We start from the raw sequence: 18,669 nt of genomic DNA, 5'->3' as shown, positions 1-18,669 counted from the left end.
TGTGTGTAAACACTGTTAATTTCAAACACCTTGCAAACCTGTTTTCAGAAAGTAATTTACTATAGAATCATGTACATGCTCAGTTTAACCTTTTACAATTCAAAAACACTACAAAATGGTCGCATAAAATTTAAAAAAAAAACCGAAATTATCTAACAAAGAAGTGTTAGGTAGTGTCGTTTTTCCAGTAAGCAAGAAAAAAAATTGAAGTTTTTTTTTTATTCGACTGGATGGCAAAACGAGCAAGTGGGTCTCCTGATGGTAAGAGACCACCACCGCCATAGACACCTGCAACACCAGGGGGATTGCAGATGCGTTGCCAACCTATAGGCCTAAGATGGGGTACCTCAAGTGCCAGTAATTTCACCGGCTGTCTTACTCTCCACGCCGAAACACAACAGTGCAAGCACTGCTGATTCACGTCACGGCAGTATTAGCGAGCAAGATGGTGGCAGCAATCTGGGCGGACCTTGCACAAGGTCCTAACACCTGTTATTTCCTACATTTATCCAAGTATTTATAGTACTTGTAAGTTTCTATACATATAAATAGTGTAAACAAAGTTTACATTAACTGCATTAGCAATGTGGAAAAGAAAACATTTTTGTGAATTATTTAAGAAACAATCTCAGAAAATAACAAAGATGGGAAGCTAACTACTACTATCTAATAACACTACAACTACTACTACAAACTACAATACTGAAATGAATATCTTCTGATCAGGCTCAATATTACAGTAAACATTTAGTGGGCTCAGGATGACTTCGTCCACAGTCCAATTTCGTCACCTTCTTAAATAGTCCTCATTCTCATATAGTCTGTTCTGATTCGCCAACATTTTACATCGTCACTTTCTTACGTGGGCCACAGTACCAACTTGTCAACAGTCTTATTTCGCCTACAATGCTAACACATCAACATTCCAATTCAGACCACAGTGCAACTCGTCACATTATTGCATCGTTCATTATCCAGACTAATATAAATCTCTATAAATGATTATTGAAAAGGGGCTTTTTTTCCAAATTACTCTCTCGGGATATTTTGCTATTTAAACGCTTAAATTGACCATCTCTGTGCGACGACGTCTTGGTCGTGGACGAGTTGGCACTGCTGACCAAGTAGTACTGTGGTCTATAAAAGAAATTGGACGAGTTGGCACTGTGATCAAAATAGGATGTAGACAATGGGATATGGGCGATTATCATAAAGTGGACGAGTTAGGAAGGTGACGATAGGAATTGTAGGCTGACGACAAGGCCTATGGACGATTTAAGAAGGTAATGAAACAGGATTGAGGACGAAAGTCATCCTAAGCCATTTAGTGAAACGGCGGATCCATGCAAATGTGGCTACACTATCAATTCAATCAGTTCTGTAATTTCAGGGACAATTGAGTGTGACAGAAAGTATAGACAAACAGACGCACAGCTGATCCTATAAAGGTACCTGTTCATGAGTGAGTCTAGCTCGTGTTTGGAGGCGGCGAGGGGCAGTTGCGGTGCGCCGCCGGGCGACGGCGCCGGCGCGGGTGCCGCGTGCTGGTGCCGTGCCACAGAGTAGCCCTCACCTGCTAATGAAACAAACTATATATTATAGCTACTGTTGTCCACATAAACCGCACTACATACGCTCATACTCATGACATCGCCATTTGACACTTGCGTGCAGCTTGCTTGCATCGATCCTGCATAGCAAGGAACGAAATTGTGTCCATGGTGCCGCGTGAGCTGCATAACATTATGTACACTTTCGCGATTTTCACCTATAGTTTATACCGCACCGGAACTTAATCACAATTGCGACTGTGACAACGTACAGTATCGAAACTACAAATACGTTACTTATAGGAGACCAATTTAAACTTTTATACATTTAATTTGCTTATGAATGGCACAATAAAAAAACTAAAACTTGCAGATTCGATACTGTATGTGCGGCAGTCGAGTATTACTAAAAAAAAATTCTTTGATGTTTCGATCACATCACAGGGTGATGATCATGAGTTTTTATGTGACCACAGGCCATATTGTCAAACGAGCGGGCGCTCACGATCGCTTTCATCATTTCTTTCTAGCCTCACCCTATACCATGTGACAAAAGGAAGTGGTGAAAAACTTGGATTTCGAGTAACAAAGTTAATGGAAGTAAAAATAAATTCTTACTTGACATGTAACTAATTGAGTGATTTGGACCTGCTCGATGGTGCAGTGAATATTATTTTGAGTTGTTTGGTATCAGAAGTTGCAGTACGAATTTACAGGTTCATCAAGCACTCCTTTGCAGCAGATAATCTGAACATAGCAATAGATGTGTTTGATGAATGTGGCCATCGAGTCTTCCAATGAGACTAGCATAGTGCACTTAAGTGCCTCGAAAAAAACTTATCTCTAATGGTAGCACTACACTATATTCACAAGAGTGAGTATTAGGAGTTTCCCATTAGTAGGAAGCAAAGCTATGAGCCTATGAGTGCAAGTGCAGCAGTTGGGAATAGTAGAACTATTTAAAAAAACATCATGTCAGCCAAAGGCGTCCACTGATGGACATAGGCCTACCCCAAGGCTCTACACTCAGGCCGGTCTTGCGCTTTCGCATCCACCGCAATCCCACCCAGGTTTTCGCTCCATCTTGTTGGAAGCCTACCAACAGTGTCTCCCAAACAACATAAATTATTAATGAAAAATTCCAACCAGAAAAAAGGTACTACCAGAAAATATAAAACCCTTACCCATGTTACCGTTGTTTCCATTCAGCCCACGGTGCATACTAGCATGGGACATTTGTTTCGGTGGGTGGTTGTGTTGATAAGGAACATTAGCATTCTGAATGTTTTGGTAAGTCATGGTTGCATGGTGGTTGTCATTAAGCTCTGATACAGGTCTTACAGTAGCCTCATGAGTATGTTGAGCCCATTCCGTTGGCGACTCTGCTATAGGCTTATTTAAAGTGTAATTGCTATGTTCACGTCGCAAACTGGGATACTGCTGCGGTGCTGGAGGCACAGGTGGAGACTCTTCTGGAACTGCTGGTGGAACATTTGGCTGGTTCCGGAAGTCCCTTCGTATTCGTGGAGGACTGCTGCTTCTTAATGAATTTGATCGTGCAACATTTGAAGTTTTAGGCAGTATGACACCATTTTGAACAGGTTGTACAGGTATGTTTGGCAGCACTTGCGATGGTGTTGACACAAGGGAGGACACTGAGGCCGTCCGATGGTCTCCTCTCACTATTGTTTTTAAGTCTAGGATTTCAGTGGGTGTGATTTCTGAAGGATCCACCAACGGTAGTGGTCTGTTTGTTGATTTTAATATCTGTAAGAAATATAAATGTTACTGTAATGTATTCCTGTTTGATGAATCTCCTATAACTTTCAAAAACAGATTAGAATAATGTTACCTGATTGTTTCCAACAAGAGATGCCCACTGCAGTGGTAACCCTACGAATTTGCCTTCTCGTTTGTCAAACCCAGTGTGTACTCTGTGCTCGAAGTTACTGGGCGGAGAAATAAGAGGCTTCTTTTTCTTTTTAGAAAACATTCTGCAAATTTACCTTCTGCCTTGCCTGCAATAAAAGTTACTAAATAAGAACAGGCACGTCGCTAAAGTTTACAATTTCAAGTTTGCTTTTCAACATCATTAAGCACCGGAAACACTTTATGTAACGAGAAAAGAAAGCTGGAAAATAGTGTAGCAATATACTTTCTAGATCAAGCGCGTAAACAATCGATTACTTCTAATATTCCACGAGCCATATCACACAAGCACAATGACTACAGTTACATGAATATACAAACTTACAAACCTTTAAATATCGTGAATACTTGCACACTTGTTATTGAGCTTCGTAAACGAACACAAACTGAATACCAAATAGCCTACTCCATGGAAACCATGACATTCTTAGCGGCCATGTCGTCGCGTATCAAATTTAATTAACGTGATACTTATGGTCTTTTCACAACTCTTAATTGAGTAGAAAGTTGCATTGAGTAATTCTAATAAAACACGATTTTCTGAAGATAAATAATAAAATTTACGTCTTTTACCACCCGACCAAAACTGTCACGCAAAACCTCACTCACGAAACGCAAAAAAGCGCATTCCAAGATAAGGTTGTCCATGCCGCATCCAACAAAAACCGGTTTTGAAGTTTTGAACGATGTGCACAAAGATGTGCACCTGCTAGTGTCTATGGTTTTTACAAACAACGACTCGCCCGGTAGTCCGGTAATATTTTTCCGGCGTCGGTTTGACAGATGGATGACAGTTTACGCAGATCACGCAGATTACGCAGAACAACACTTGCTCTAGAATACATACTAATGCATATCATAGTATCTCATAATTCATAAATCATAATAGTCTGACTTGCTTGCTCTGCATTAATAATAGTTTGCAGTTGTTTAAACACCATGAAAGAAAAACGAAATAAAGACAAGGACAAGAAGAAAAGCAAACATAAGGACAAACGTGAGCGTAAACGCCATAGTGTAAGTAGCAGCAGAACTTGTTTACAATAAACATTGTTCCTTTCGGCTTTAGTTGTAACATTGGTAACATTTACATTTTCAGTCATCAAGTTCCAGCGCTTCTGAAGATGAATGGGTAGAGAAGAAGCCAGCACCCGAGCAAAGCTACACAGAGCGTGAAGACTGGATGGCAATGACTGGTATGATAAAGACATATACAAAAGACGACATTAGAAAACCTAAGGTAGAGGAAAAAACACATTGATTCTTATAACCCAGCAACTAGCAGTCGAGAACTAAATCCCTACTGGAAAGAAGGTGGGGGCGGCCTTCCTCAAACACCAGAAAGCTTTCGCAAGTCTAAGCCATTTCTAAAGCCTGACAGTAATAATGATTTATACTCACGGTCTTCCAGTTCAAAAGCATCCTATACTGAAAAGGAGTACAAAGAAAAAGCAGTCATAGCTATGGCTCATATAGTCACAGATCTGGTGGCTGGAGAAAAAGAGATGACAGCAAACAAGATTCAAGAGATGACAATAGAAATGATTTCAGAGACGAATGTAGGGGTGAGACAAGAGACAGTAGAGGAAGAGAGTTTAAAGATGATATTAGAAAAGAGCCAAAAATCAATAGGAGAAATCACTCGACATCACCTGTACTTATGGATGTCAAATCAACACCAAATATGTCTCAACCAGTTGGAGCAGTAAGGCAAGAGAAGAAAGATACACCATATTTAAGTGATGAGAAAATGAACAAATTAGCTGCAAAAATTGTCAAAGCTGAAATAATGGGCAACATGAAACTTGTCAATGAACTTAAAGTTAAATTGGAGGCTGCAAGAGAATACAGGAAGCAGAATCCTGGTGCTGGCAAAGAGGATGAAGATGATGCTGTGATGCTTATATCTACTAATAGCATGGGCAATAGTAGACCTTTAGTTAAAGGGTCTGGTGGGGACCCAAAGAGTAAAGGAGGAAAGCGGAAAGCAGAAACTCATGTTTCTGGAGAAAGAACAAAGTACTTTGGCAATGATGACAAATATAATTTATCACAAATGGTAAGCTTTTCAAATATTTACTATAAGTAATTAAAATGTTGAGTTAGTGAATCCATTTTGAATATTTGTGTTTATAATAAATAATTGTAGTGACAAATGCTCCCTTTAGTTATTTCTTAAATATATGCTTTTTATTACAGTTCCAAGAAGAAAAATATGGTGACAATTACAATGAAGATGCTGAACTCGCCAAAATCGCAAGCAAGCACAAAAATCCTAATGATGATCTGGAGGATATTTTCACTGATGAAATATCAAAGAACAGAAATGAAGCCAAGGACAGTGAAAGAGAAAAACAAAAATCAATTAATGCACACATGAAGATTGAGAGATCTCTTGAGGGCTGTGAACATTGTGTGGACTCTAAGAATATGTTGAAGCACCTTATGGTGAGCTGCGGAACTAAGGTGTATATGGCAGTACCAGCAAGAAAGTCGTTAGTGAAAGGGCAATGTATTATTACTACTATTCAACACTCTACATGCGTTACTTCTATAGATGAAGATGTTTGGGAGGAAATTATGGTAAAAATTACATTATAAAAATTTCAATATCTGTCAATATGTTATTTTATTATAGAAATATGTGGGTTATCTTTTAATATTATTTTCAGAACTACAGGCGGGCTATCACCAGCTTCTTCAATTCACAAGACAAAGATGTTGTTTTCTTCGAGACAGCAACAAAATTGCACCGATTCCCTCATATGGTTATCCACTGTGTACCTTTACCAAGAGACGTCGGTGACATGGCAGCCATTTATTTTAAGAAAGCTCTCTTGGAATGTGAGGCAGAATGGTCTATGAATAAAAAAGTTGTTGATCTAACGGGCAAAATATAAGAAAAGGTATCCCTAAAGGGTTACCTTATTTCTGGATTGATTTTGGAATGGACCCAGGCTTTGCCCATGTAATTGAGGATCAACAACTATTTCCAAGGAATTTTGCAGAGGTAAGTCCAATGAAAAATGTAGGTATGGATCATCCTTTGATTAATTATGGATCATCCTTTATTGATATATAAATGTGAAGGTAACTCTATAGTCTGTCTGTTACCTCTTCATGCTTAAAAGTCTGAACCAAATAAAATTTCATAAGGATATATGTAGTCTGAGATCCTGAAAGAGAAAGACAATAATTTTTATCCTGGATAATCAGCCATAGGCAACATTAGTAATAAATATATTTGTGCTATCTCTTTCCTAAAAGAACCTTCAATGCTAGATGCAATTGATTCACATTAGGTGTTTTTTGTTATGCTTCGACGCCGATCGTGAAAAATTTGTTATAGAGAGTGTTAAGACCCTCACACATAGGATAATTTTTAACCCAGAAAAGTTACCATGACGTAAAAAATCTATGTATAATGCTATGCAATGTAATGTAATGTGTAATGTATATGTAACTGTAATGCCTTCTAATAATGGTTATGTACATGCGTACATTACCATAGGCACTAAAATAAAGCTACTTTATTATTATTTCTTAGTTTAGCCACATCCAAACTTATTTCCAAGTAATTTATAACTTGAGTTTTTTGCAGGAAGTAATTGGTGGAATACTTGATCTCGATCATAACCTATGGAAAAACCCACAGCGGGAGTATGGTGACTTACAGAGGAAGAAAGTGCTGGAATTCATTAAAGAATGGAAACCTTTTGATATTGCAACTAATAAAACAGTTTAAGTCTTATAAGTATCTTTTTTTTATTTCAACTTATCAAAGCCATTTTGTTTGAAAAGGTTGAGGTGAAGTGTCCCAATTTTGCCTGTATCAAAATACTTCAATATCAGTGTTGTTATGATCCAATGTAAAATTGTGGTTGGAATAGATACATATTTTTGCACATGACTACACATTTTGAAATCATGATATCATGAATATGGCATTCTATTCTACATGTTAAAATTATATGGCTTTTCACAAATATTTTCCACTTTTTTGGAGTATATATATTATTATCACAATCACAGTCACAATATTTTACATTGTTATTACTACTTATTACACAATATTTTGCAAGTTTTCAAATTATGATGCAATGGTAATTGTACACAAAAATGTAAGCTTTTTCTAGTTTTAAACTACATTTATACATCAAGATTCTTCCTTCATCATTTCTTCTATCAATTTCTGCCTTTCCGCTGCTTGTCTCATTTTAGTTAACACAAGAGATTCATAGTCTCTGTCTGATACCAATGAAGGTCCGGGGGCATCCTTCTTCGTTGTCAGTATGGGTTTGTCATGAAGCCACTTTAATGTGAGAGGGTTATCTGGTAGACCTGAAACATAATGAAAATTTTGTATTAAGTAAAAGTAAATTTGATAGACAAACTTGTTTAACATGAAAGTAATACTTGACACAACTGTATCAGCTGGTCAAAATATAAAATATATTATCTTTGGAAAAATCAATAAGTGTGAGTAAGCTCATCAGTTCACTGAACTTTTGGCATTAATCACAAACTCCTGAAGTGCTTAACAATTTTGTAAGTGCAATCAACAAATTGGATTTCTTGTAAGTCATGTAGAATTTGAATGGTATGTTACATGACAAAGCATACAATATGATTCTACCACTTCTGGCCATAACTTTTAATTTATTTATGTAATAGGATGAATTAGTGAGAAATGCTGGGCAAAACTGGCTTACTAAAGCAAAGGACAGACACTTATTGGAACGAAATAGAGGAGGTCTTTACCTGTTGAGGGATCCATATTGAATTGTTTTTTTAATTAATTGCTATTTATTATGAAATGAAATGTTATGTAATTTTTTAATGTATATCATAATTGTTATAATGAATAGATTGATTTGAATATGTTATGCATGCACTTATGATTATGTTTTGTGATTCAAAATGGAAATAAAGAGGCTATAATAATAATAATAATAGTTTGCTGTTATGATATCCAGAGGAATGAAAAATCTAACCTTTCTCAAATTCAATTGCCATCTCTGAAGCTTCCTTAGTAGAATACTCTACCAAAGCAGTTCCTTTCTTCTTAGATGATACAATTAATGCCACAATATCTCCATATTTCTTCAAAATCATCCGCAGTTTGGGCTCATCATATCCACCATTGCTCTCATCTGTTTTATCAGCTTTCCACTTTATCTTAATTCTATTCAAACTAGAATCCCACACAGGTTCATTGAGGCGACCAAGAGTTCTCTGTATTTCTTCTTTGACCCTCTTTTGTTCTTCTTGCAGAAGCCTACTGCCTTCTTTCTGCAATCTTAATATTTCAGCTGCTAATTTTTGTTCATCAGTGAGATTAGTTCCAAGCCCAGCTTCTCTCTCTCTTCTTTCTAGGTCTTCCTTTAGTTTCTGTCTCTTACTGTCTAATTCTTTGTGCCTGAGTTTTGCTGCTGCCTTTGCCCTCAGTACTTTGTCGTAAGCAGATCTGGCTGCAGCATCCGTAAGGATTTCTAAGGCTCTAGAAAGCTCATGGAATGCTTCTACTGCCTTTGGATCATCAGGATTTTTGTCTGGATGGCATTGTAGTGCTTTTTTACGATACGCTTTTTTGATCTGGAAATAAAAGTATTAGGTATTAGATTGAATAATGGCAAAGTAAATTTTAAAAAATTAATATTGTTTTAACAGGTTACATTTATTTAAATATACCCAAATTATATACGTAAATGTAAGGCAAAACAAGTTAATAACCCAAAAAGTTCTTACCTCGGATTCCGTAGCGGTGATCGTAAGATCTAGGAGAGCGTACAAATCAACATCTTCAATCTTTGTTTTTGCCATAATGAACTTATTAATTGTTACCTTACAAATTCACATCAAAACTTAGATTTTTAATAAATTAAATACAAAGCACTGACTGCAATTAATTACAGCAAGAGCAAGGCAGGCGCCATTTGCAGCCAACTTCAGCTCTGTTGATTTGAACTTGACATTGACAGATTGGTTTTTTTATTTGTGCAAGCTCGACCTCGAGGCTTTTTAGCCGGAAGTTCGCAAGGCGATGTTGCTTGCCTAATAAATGTGAATTCCTTTGCTTCAACAAAAATATTCTTTCTTTGTTTAAAACGTCTAATTTGGTTATAATGAATTAAAAGACTATTAAAAAGATATTGTTATTATAAGAAATAAAATGTTGAATCGTCTGTTCGGATTATACATTTTAAGGGCAACACAGTCGAACTGTTCGAATGGTGGGTAAAACCGTCAAAAGAAATAGAGGTCATAAGAGCAAGAGAGAAAAGCGCGGGAAACGTGAAACGCGGCGGTTCTGTTTCTGGCTTTCTTTTTTGTTTAAATATTATTTAATAGTTTAAAGATCAGTTAGGTGGTGTTTGTATATATATTTTGTTTCTCTATTTTATTGTTCATATTTATATTTGTGTAAGTGTATATAAAAACGTCGGGTTAGGTAAGTTTTCCTTTTTTTATATTCTGGCCCCATGGGGGATAAGGATCCCCCAGACCCTGGAGGTGCAAGCCTCCAGGTTGGGTGCAATATCGAAATCGACTCCATCATAGATGGAGTCATTGCTGATACAGACTCGTCTACCTCATTTACCGTATGCGATCGGAAAAGACGCCGAAAAATTTGTAAAAAATGTAACACAAAAAGTAGAAAAAACAATGAGGGATACTACGCATGCGCTTGTAATGAAAGTGTTCCTGAAGTTACGAATATACCAAGGAGTATCAGTACTGTTGTTGACTTAAATACTGTAGAGACACGTAAGATGGAAGTGGAAAAAAATAAAACATCAGGAGTTGGCAGGGAATTGTTTAATAGTATGGATTTCAGTCCCTTCACTATCCACGTCCAAACCAAAAAAACAGACGCAAACTCGTCCTTACATCCTGTGTCTTTTGGTAAATTTCTGATGAGGAACAACTTCCAAAACATCATTAACGGAAGCGTAAAACGAATTGGTAGGACCCGCATATCTATGGCCTTTTCAAAAATGAACGACGCAAATGCATTCATCCACGATTCTCGTCTTGAGGCCGAGAATCTCACGGCTTACATCCCTTCATTTTCTGTCACACGTATGGGCTTAGTCCGGGGTATTCCAGCTCAATGGTCCGATGACGAAATTTTAACTAACATCACTGTACCTATTGGGTGTGGGAATGTTGTTAAGGCGAGGCGACTGAACCGAAGGGTGACTATTGATGGTTCTGTCACATGGCAACCTTCGGAAACTATCGTTTTGACTTTTGACGGACGTCATCTACCTAAACATGTATTCTCTTGTTATAACGCAATACCTGTAGAGCTGTACATTTTCCCAACGGTGCAGTGTTTCAGCTGTTGCAAGTTCGGCCACACAAAAACTAATTGTAGGTCCAAGCCCCAGTGCTACAAATGTGGACAAATGCATACAGCTGAGACCTGCTCCGTGGAAGAAGACAATGCCTTTTGTTATTGGTGCAGTGGCCCACATTTTGCTATAAATAGATCATGTCCGGAACATAAAAGGCAAAAAGATATTAAAGTTACTATGGCCAATAATTGTATCTCGTATGGAGAAGCTGCTAAGTGTCATCCACCAGTTAAAAAATCTTTTGCAGATGTCCTTTTTCAACATAATCCCTCACCTCATCAACCTTCACCATCGAACCAACAAACTTATCGCAATAGTGTTGGAAATTTTTCTAGACAAAGCACACCCACTCAGTCATATAGAAAAACAGTATTTGTTAAACCCCGAGGCCCTCCAGTTAGAACCAGTAAAGGATACGATCAAGTGGCTCACAATGCTCTGATTAAGGAATATGCTATTCCACCTCCACCAAATGGTTGCGCACTGAAAGATTCCAACAATACTGATTCACAATCTCAATCTGTGGCTGAGGCCATAATAGCTTTAATTTCTTTGTTATCTAAATCTAACTTTGTTTCATCGTCCCACGTTGCCCCCTTGCTTGAAGCACTTGCTGCTACTATAACACACAATGGACAAGATAGTTCAGTGGAACTGCCGAAGTATAACTAGCAAAAAACAAGACTTAATCTATCTTATAAATCAGTTTAATCCTTTCGCTTTTGCCCTCTCTGAGACATGGCTTAAGCCTGGAGCTCTGTTTAGAGTTTCTGGCTACTCATGTCTCAGAGAGGACAGACCTGATGGATATGGTGGAGTAGCGTTACTTGTTAAGGATAATATAGCATTTTCAACAATACCTACTCCTCCACACAGCAACAATGAATGGTCCATTGTTGCTGCCATTGTAAATAACATTTGTATTGTCTCTGTATATATTCCTCATCCATCATCATTGATCTTTCATGAGCTTGAACAAGTGATAATCTCCCTGCCAAAACCCATCTTGATTCTAGGGGATTTTAATTCCCAGCATCGCTCTTGGGGTAGTTCAGTTTCTAGCAATCATGGAGAACAAATTTTAGATATTCTCGATAGTCATAATCTTTGTGTTCTCAATAATGGCTACCCCACTAGGCGAACTGGCCCTTTAGAGGCCATAAGCGTTGTGGACTTATCTATTTGTTCTGCTCATCTTTCATCGTCATTATCCTGGCATACATTAGAGTCATCCCATGGAAGTGATCATTTTCCGATTTTAATTTCTTTTCCTTTTACTATTCCGTTGCTTACAAGGCCTAGCCCCATGCTCAAGTACAATTTAAATAATGCAGATTGGAAAATGTTTAAAAGCGGCGTAGATAAGAGATTATCTGATCTCCCCAGTATTGATGAGGAGGATCTAGTTACTTCCTCGGCTGCCCTGGCTAAGATAATTACTGAAGCAGCTGATGAAACTTTTCCTGTTAAAAATAGTGCATCAGGTAAAATTCCTTCTCCGCCTTGGTGGGACTTTGAATGTTCCCAGTCAATTAAAAAACGAAAGGAGGCTGAGAGACGTTATTGCCACTCAATGACCAATGAAAACTTTGAATTTTACATGCAAGTTGCAAGAGATACTAAAAAGTTGCTGCGTAAGAAAAAATATGAAGGATGGAAGCAATTTTGTCTGTCACTTTCTCCTAATGTAAAACCTTCCATAGTATGGAATAACGTGAAAAGGTTTAGATCTGCATTTAATGATTCTCCTAGACAAATACTTCCTCCTAATTTAGCTCAACAATTCATAGACCAGTTAGCCCCTGCATCAGTTCCTGAAGGGTATGTTTTTCAGCATTCCTCTATTCCTCCTAGCCCTTCTTCTCAATTTAGTCTAGGATCACCCTTCCGAATGGAGGAGTTAAAAGGTATTTTAGCAAACCTAAAGGATTCAGCACCAGGAGAGGATGGTGTACCTTATTCCTTTCTTTCAAATGTTAGTGACAGTATTCTTTCTTATTTCCTTTCTGTCATAAATACAGTTATGTTTACTGGCACTGTTCCTGAGGCATGGAGGTCTCAAATTATAATACCTATTCTGAAGCAGGGTAAACCAGCTAGCGATGCATCCTCTTATCGCCCAGTTGCCCTATCTTCAGTCTTCGCCAAGGTGGCGGAGCATTTGATTAAAAACAGGTTAGAGTATTTCATGGAAAGCAATCAGCTTCTGGCTCAAAGTCAATTTGGCTTTCGCAAAGGTCGGTCTTGTCATGACAGTCTGGCAATAATAACGTCCGATATCCATCTAGCATTCTCAAACAATGAGTCAGTTACTGCTGCTTTCCTTGATATTTGTTCTGCCTATGATAATGTGGTAGTTTCAGTATTGAGGGATAAACTTCTTAAGTTAGGGGTACCTATAGTTTTAATCAACTTCATAATCAATTTACTATCAGAAAGATTTATTAGTATACTCTTAGATGACAATAATAGAATCACGCGTACAGTGTGGCGAGGACTTCCACAGGGTTCCGTATTAAGCCCATTGCTATATAATATTTACACATATGACTTGGAATCATCTTTAAAAGGATCGGTCAGAGTTTTACAATATGCTGATGATTTACTATTATACTCAATTAATAGCTCCATTGAAAAGGCTAGCAATAGTCTCACTTGTTCTTTAGGGCTGTTAAAGACATGGTTAGACTCCAATGGTTTGGAGCTTTCTGTGTCCAAAAGTGTGGTGGTATTGTTTACCAGAAAGCGACTCCCTCCCCCAATTAGTGTTAAATTTGGTAGTCAAGTAATTTTGGTTAAAAATCAAACAAAATTTTTAGGTGTAATTTTAGATAGCAAATTAACTGGCCTAGCCCATTGTGATTACATAGCTGCAAAATGTGAAAAAAACATTAATATTCTGAGGTGTGTCTCAGGGGTTTGGTGGGGTGCACATCCTTCATGCTTGAAATTATTGTACAATGCTTTGATTAGAAGCATTTTAGATTATGGTACTTTTTTACTAGACCCTGGAAGTGTTGCTGGCTTCAAGAAATTGAAAGGTATCCAGTCTAAAGCTCTTAGAATTGTCTGTGGGGCCATGAAATCTAGTCCTATTAATGCACTTCAAGTGGAATGCGTTGATCCTCCACTATATTTACGGCGTCAATTCCTCAGCGATAGATATCTTTTCCGATGTACTCAGCTATCCAATCATCAGCTCTGGTCTATCCTGCCTCGTCTATCTCTGCAAATAGCCTCCTCAAAATATTGGAAACATAAGAAGCCTCCTTGTTTAATCAAAAGCTTTGATAAATATCAATCTATTTCTGCACCCACTATTAATTCCTCTACACTCCCCATTTATCAGCATGAATATGAATCATTATTTCTTATTCCATCAGTTGCCCTAAATATAGGTATTTCTAAAAATGATGTAGAACATAATCATCAGTTTTTGGGTTTTATTGGATCAGAAGCTCGGGATGTCCATCATATTTACACAGATGCTTCAAAGGTCTCCTCAAATGGGTGTGTTGGCGTTGGTGTATTGCATTCTCAATACAATATTGTACAAAAAATTAAACTTCCACCAGAATCATCTGTGTACACTGGAGAGTGTTTTGGTATCCTGAAAGCAGTTGAATATATAGTTTTAATGAAACTCAAAAACACTATAATATTTTCGGATTCACTGAGCTCATTGCAGTCTATTGCTAAATTTCCTTTCAAAACAAAATCTAACAATCCCCATATCTATAAAATACGAAGCCTTCTATTTAAATGCTATCAGAATGGATACATAGTTTCCTTTGCTTGGATCCCTGGCCATAGGGGGATCAAGGGAAACGAACGCGTGGACCAATTAGCTCGCGAAGCGATCGATAGTGGGGACCTTCATCCGTTCAAAAATATAGCTGAGGATCTTGTAGCTATGCCAAAGATATACTTACGAGAGGCTTGGAGCCAGCTTTGGGCGTCCAATGATGTAAGGACGGGTTTGCGTTATCGCGATATTCAACCGGCAATCCCTGCCAAGCCCTGGTTCTCAAAAATCCATCTTTGTAAGCCTGCAACAACTATGATGTCTCGCATGCGAATGGGGCATGTTTGCACACCCCAACATCTTGCGAGATTGGGCATAGTGGACAGCTCGGCATGTGAATGTGGAGCTGTCCCCTGTGATCTTAATCACATAATCCTCGCCTGTCAACTTTATGATCGTTCCTCATTTCTACAACAGCTGTCACTCCTTGGCGTTCCGTTTCCCGTATCTGTTCCATCCCTCCTTGTAATTAATGATAATTCCTTATATATATTTAAAGCTCTATATACATTTCTATCTCATAACAATATAAAACTATAAGTATTATTATTTATCTTTTACCTTTCCTGATCTTTTCCAACCCATTTTTCTAAATTCCGATCCTTACGCATTTCCCTTATCTAATTCCGTTTCCCCGTTTGGCTAAATGCGCCAAGAGCGCGAAGCTACAATAAAAAAAAAAAAAAAAAAAAAAATCAAAGTGAACTATTGAAATATCAAAAATACAACTAAAATTAAAGCAACTTAGGTAGGTTAAGTCTGTGTTACAGTCTAATTTGTGGAATTATCTTAATAGGCGAACTGGTGATAGGTTTCTTTGGACTGAGCTTGTTGGGTGACCTCATGACTACGTCAACAGCTTTTCTGAGGATCTGGTGCTCAGTTTTTTTGTACTCTTCTGTTATTTGGGATAGGTCCAAATCTGCGTCAATGACAAGCACCTGAAAAATAAATTGATAAATCATTTAGATACATGTAATCATAGTGATCTTTTCATGGTATCCATACTAATATTAAAATGCGGTAACTCTGTCTGGTACCTCTTCACACCCAAATCATTGAATTGATTGAGATGAAATTTGGTATGGAGATAGTTTCAGAGCCTGACAAGGACATAGAATAGTTTTATCCTGGGTAATTGCTGTTTCATCAGGATAGTGATCAATTAATTCTTCTCAGAGTTGCAACACATAAATAAATAAATAAACCCAAAAATTTCAAGAAGTTAAGTAATGGACAAGTTAATCCTAAAGTATTTTCATTGATTAACTATTACAATGTTGTGACATTTTAGTTTACATCAGAACAGGCTTGCAATAAATTAACATGTTGATAGGAAATTCAATTCCTGATATGCAGTAAATAAAATAAGCTGCATTTTAAATTTCAATCCTTCAATAATTAATTTTACAAAATAAGTAAAAATATTTACATTTTCTATTTTTGTGAGCCTTATCTTATTGCATAAGAAAGAAGGGTTAAACCTTTTCAATACCAAATAGTCATCAACTTAAAAGGCTAAAGTAATTTCAAATATTTACAGCCTTTTATGGGGCAGTGAAAAAGGAGTTGTATCCACAAATATTTGGTTTATTTACCGGTGCAGGACACTCAGCAAAGGTCCTGTTAACCAGCCAGTCTTCATGAAGTTTGTGAAGTTCCTCTAGGTATGACAGCGGCACACACTGCTCTTCGGAGCGAGCTCGTCGCTTAATTCTTTCATATGCTATTTTGGGGTCAGTCTTGAGGTATACTGGAAAAATTAAAAAGTTAAATTAATAATCACCTGTAGATTAACTGAACTCAGTTGTAATTGCTACGCCTTAATAGAAAATCATTTTAAGTATTACATACTGTTGCAATTGAATAAATACTGTATACTGTATTTAGACATGTTAACCCCTGGATCCATGTCAAATTTAAGGCTATCTTTTTGTATTTTTTTTTAAATCAGCAGAATTTGTGCTTATTAAAACATATGAGACTATGAGTACTTTTTAATGCACATCTTTAATGAACAAACTTAATTAAATGATCAATTATGTCACTAATTATTTATCAATGCACAATCAAATGACTCATTGACAAAATAAATAAAAAAACCAACACATTAGCAATATCTAATATATATAATAATTAGGTTTGATAATTTTTCAATACTTAGACCGGAGGCCATATTGCCTAACGTTTCTGATGCTCACAATCGCAAGCAAACAACTGTTTTTGTATGCTAAATCTGTTGATTGTGGCAAGGCAAAAAATATAAATACAGAACTTTGCTTTTTCAAGATTTATTCAAGAAGTATGTAATTGATAGATTGCACAGGGCTTCGTCAGTAAACAGTAGATCTTGGGTCTAATTAAGTTGACCACCCGACCGACTCTTTGCAGGCTTACAACACCCTTATAAAAAAAATAAACAATAGGTATGTCTAAAGTACAATTCAATAGAATCTGTCAATGAGGGCTATCGCGAATGAATTCGCCGCTAGAGGCGCTAGTGTAGCGTGAGGTCTCCGAAATGTCAAATTAGTTTTTGGGGTGAGCTACGCGGGTTTATTTATAATTAGAAAAATTTTGTGAATATTTTGCATTACCTGAAATTAATTATGGCAATTATGCGTTACGGGGCAATGAATGTCTGTGTTTCGAGACAGTTTTGTCGTTTGTCCTCCCTTTTTTTCCGAACAAAACAGGACTAAGCAACACTGTGGTGGCTGGATATTTTTATGGTACGGTTTTAAGGTGTTTTAAATATGATTCTAATCTAAACTTTGTTTTAACGCCCGTAATAACAGACTGAAAGCCACACTTAAAAACCTCACGCAACAGTGCGCCATCTAGTGAGACAAGAAACGATAGCCCTCATTTTCTACATATTTAAGACACCCTATCGTGGGCACACTTGATTATATATGTCCCTGTCGTTGCAATTATCATCTAAAAGGAATCAAAAAAGAATAATAGTCACATCACAAAGCCTTAGGCAGCCTGGTCTTTATATTAGTAGGCTGGAAGTGTCTACAGGATTGTCAGATTCTATTGAATTGGAGTTTATAGACTATCAGCTGCATTGGGTCAATTCCACAACAAACTTTGTTTTACTTGACACCTTGAGTATGGTAAGGAAGGGTATTCCAGAAAATTTTGTAGTTCTCATGAGCATCATCATCCCAGCCTATATACGTCCCACTGCTGGGCACAGGCCTCCTCTCAGAACAAGAGGGCTCATGAGCATGCGATGAATGAATTCTTTGCAAATGAATTTGCATGTAACAGCTAGTTTATCATGTGTACCCTTTTTTTCATTTCAATGGGATGATCAAAAAGCCCTTTACAGCACAGGGACAAAGCCAACAAAACATGAAAACACTTACCAATGAGATCTGCTTCAATAGGTATTTCAGTATGAATAAATCTGAACCACTCGTCAAGCACTGCAAACTGCGCTGGATGCAGTATCCCACTTCGCTGCATATGTTCCACAAAACAGTACCTGGCACTGTATATGGAACGCTCCATAAGTTTAACAGGAGTAGTAGTTGGTCTCCGATGCATGTCCAACATGGTCAGAGACACATAGGCTTGGAAAGCCATTGCCCATTTTGATGGGTCTTTGTACATCAGATCCTAAAAAAATAGATAAAATTGCTGTCAACATTGTAAGTAAATTCCTTGTTTAACAACTATCTCCGTTATTTATATTGGGGAGGAAGGTACTAGTAAATAAAATTGGATTGAGGTCACAAGGTCATTGGTTAGGATAATTTTATACATGATAAAATATTTCATACCAAGAGGTTCCACCCTCGGAGATTGCGCCATTCCTCCACAGGCTCCGTCAGCAGTGTGATGTCCTCAAATTGTCGAAAATGTTCCAAGAACGTAGTTTTACCACTGCCAATATTGCCTTCCACGAAACACCGTGAACGGCTTTGTATTAGCCATTTTGTGATAGCTTCTCTGTGCTAAAACTAAACAACACAATATTAGCAAACAATTTAGCGTGACGGTGAGTGGAGTG

General features: G+C 37.4%; 3 protein-coding genes, 1 long non-coding RNA gene and 1 pseudogene across 4 annotated transcripts in view; 1 reads left to right on the top strand and 4 right to left on the bottom strand.

Moving 5' to 3' along the window:
* Positions 1-1,368: 1,368 nt before the first annotated feature.
* LOC141441159 (serine/threonine-protein kinase PAK mbt-like) lies at positions 1,369-4,119 on the bottom strand. The gene is made up of 5 exons (XM_074105835.1): positions 3,809-4,119; positions 3,403-3,568; positions 2,735-3,317; positions 1,453-1,573; positions 1,369-1,378 (listed from the first exon to the last, which is right to left on the bottom strand). The coding sequence occupies exons 2-5, from the start codon at positions 3,541-3,543 to the stop codon at positions 1,369-1,371; spliced, it is 855 nt and encodes a 284-aa protein (XP_073961936.1). The 5' UTR covers positions 3,544-3,568; positions 3,809-4,119.
* A 198-nt stretch (positions 4,120-4,317) lies between these two features.
* Positions 4,318-7,233, top strand: LOC141440961 (CWF19-like protein 2 homolog; annotated as a pseudogene).
* On the bottom strand, positions 7,226-9,347 carry LOC141440962 (dnaJ homolog subfamily C member 17-like). Its single transcript, XM_074105555.1, has 3 exons — positions 9,228-9,347; positions 8,474-9,074; positions 7,226-7,820 (listed from the first exon to the last, which is right to left on the bottom strand). Exons 1-3 carry the CDS (start codon positions 9,300-9,302, stop codon positions 7,636-7,638), a joined length of 861 nt encoding a protein of 286 aa, XP_073961656.1. The 5' UTR covers positions 9,303-9,347; the 3' UTR covers positions 7,226-7,635.
* Positions 9,348-14,266: 4,919 nt separating this feature from the next.
* Positions 14,267-15,340, bottom strand: LOC141440879 (uncharacterized). Its single transcript, XR_012452757.1, has 2 exons — positions 14,773-15,340; positions 14,267-14,450 (listed from the first exon to the last, which is right to left on the bottom strand). It is a non-coding gene; the product is annotated as an uncharacterized lncRNA (long non-coding RNA).
* A 62-nt stretch (positions 15,341-15,402) lies between these two features.
* LOC141441158 (deoxynucleoside kinase-like) overlaps positions 15,403-18,669 on the bottom strand; it is a 4,451-nt gene continuing 1,184 nt past the window's right edge. Inside the window, 5 exon segments of the mRNA XM_074105834.1 lie at positions 15,403-15,586; positions 16,244-16,398; positions 18,023-18,275; positions 18,440-18,565; positions 18,567-18,613. Coding sequence (XP_073961935.1) covers positions 15,410-15,586; positions 16,244-16,398; positions 18,023-18,275; positions 18,440-18,565; positions 18,567-18,613 — 758 coding nt within the window. The 3' untranslated portion in view covers positions 15,403-15,409.

This window comes from Choristoneura fumiferana, chromosome 23 (assembly GCF_025370935.1).
Source record: "Choristoneura fumiferana chromosome 23, NRCan_CFum_1, whole genome shotgun sequence".
Lineage (NCBI taxonomy): Eukaryota > Metazoa > Arthropoda > Insecta > Lepidoptera > Tortricidae > Choristoneura > Choristoneura fumiferana.
The sequence above is the reverse complement of the archived record's forward strand: the minus strand, read 5'-3'. Positions and strand labels throughout refer to the sequence as shown.

Coding starts and splice junctions, on each gene's coding strand:
- LOC141441159 (XM_074105835.1), bottom strand. CDS start 3,543: ATGTTTTCTAAAAAGAAAAAGAAGCCTCTTATTTCTCCGCCCAGTAAC. Junction 3,318..3,402: donor CTCTTGTTGGAAACAATCAG/GTAACATTATTC, acceptor TATTTCTTACAG/ATATTAAAATCAACAAACAG. Junction 1,574..2,734: donor TGGAAACAACGGTAACATGG/GTAAGGGTTTTA, acceptor TTTCATTAGCAG/GTGAGGGCTACTCTGTGGCA.
- LOC141440962 (XM_074105555.1), bottom strand. CDS start 9,302: ATGGCAAAAACAAAGATTGAAGATGTTGATTTGTACGCTCTCCTAGAT. Junction 9,075..9,227: donor TCACCGCTACGGAATCCGAG/GTAAGAACTTTT, acceptor TTTTATTTCCAG/ATCAAAAAAGCGTATCGTAA. Junction 7,821..8,473: donor GGCAATTGAATTTGAGAAAG/GTTAGATTTTTC, acceptor ATTATGTTTCAG/GTCTACCAGATAACCCTCTC.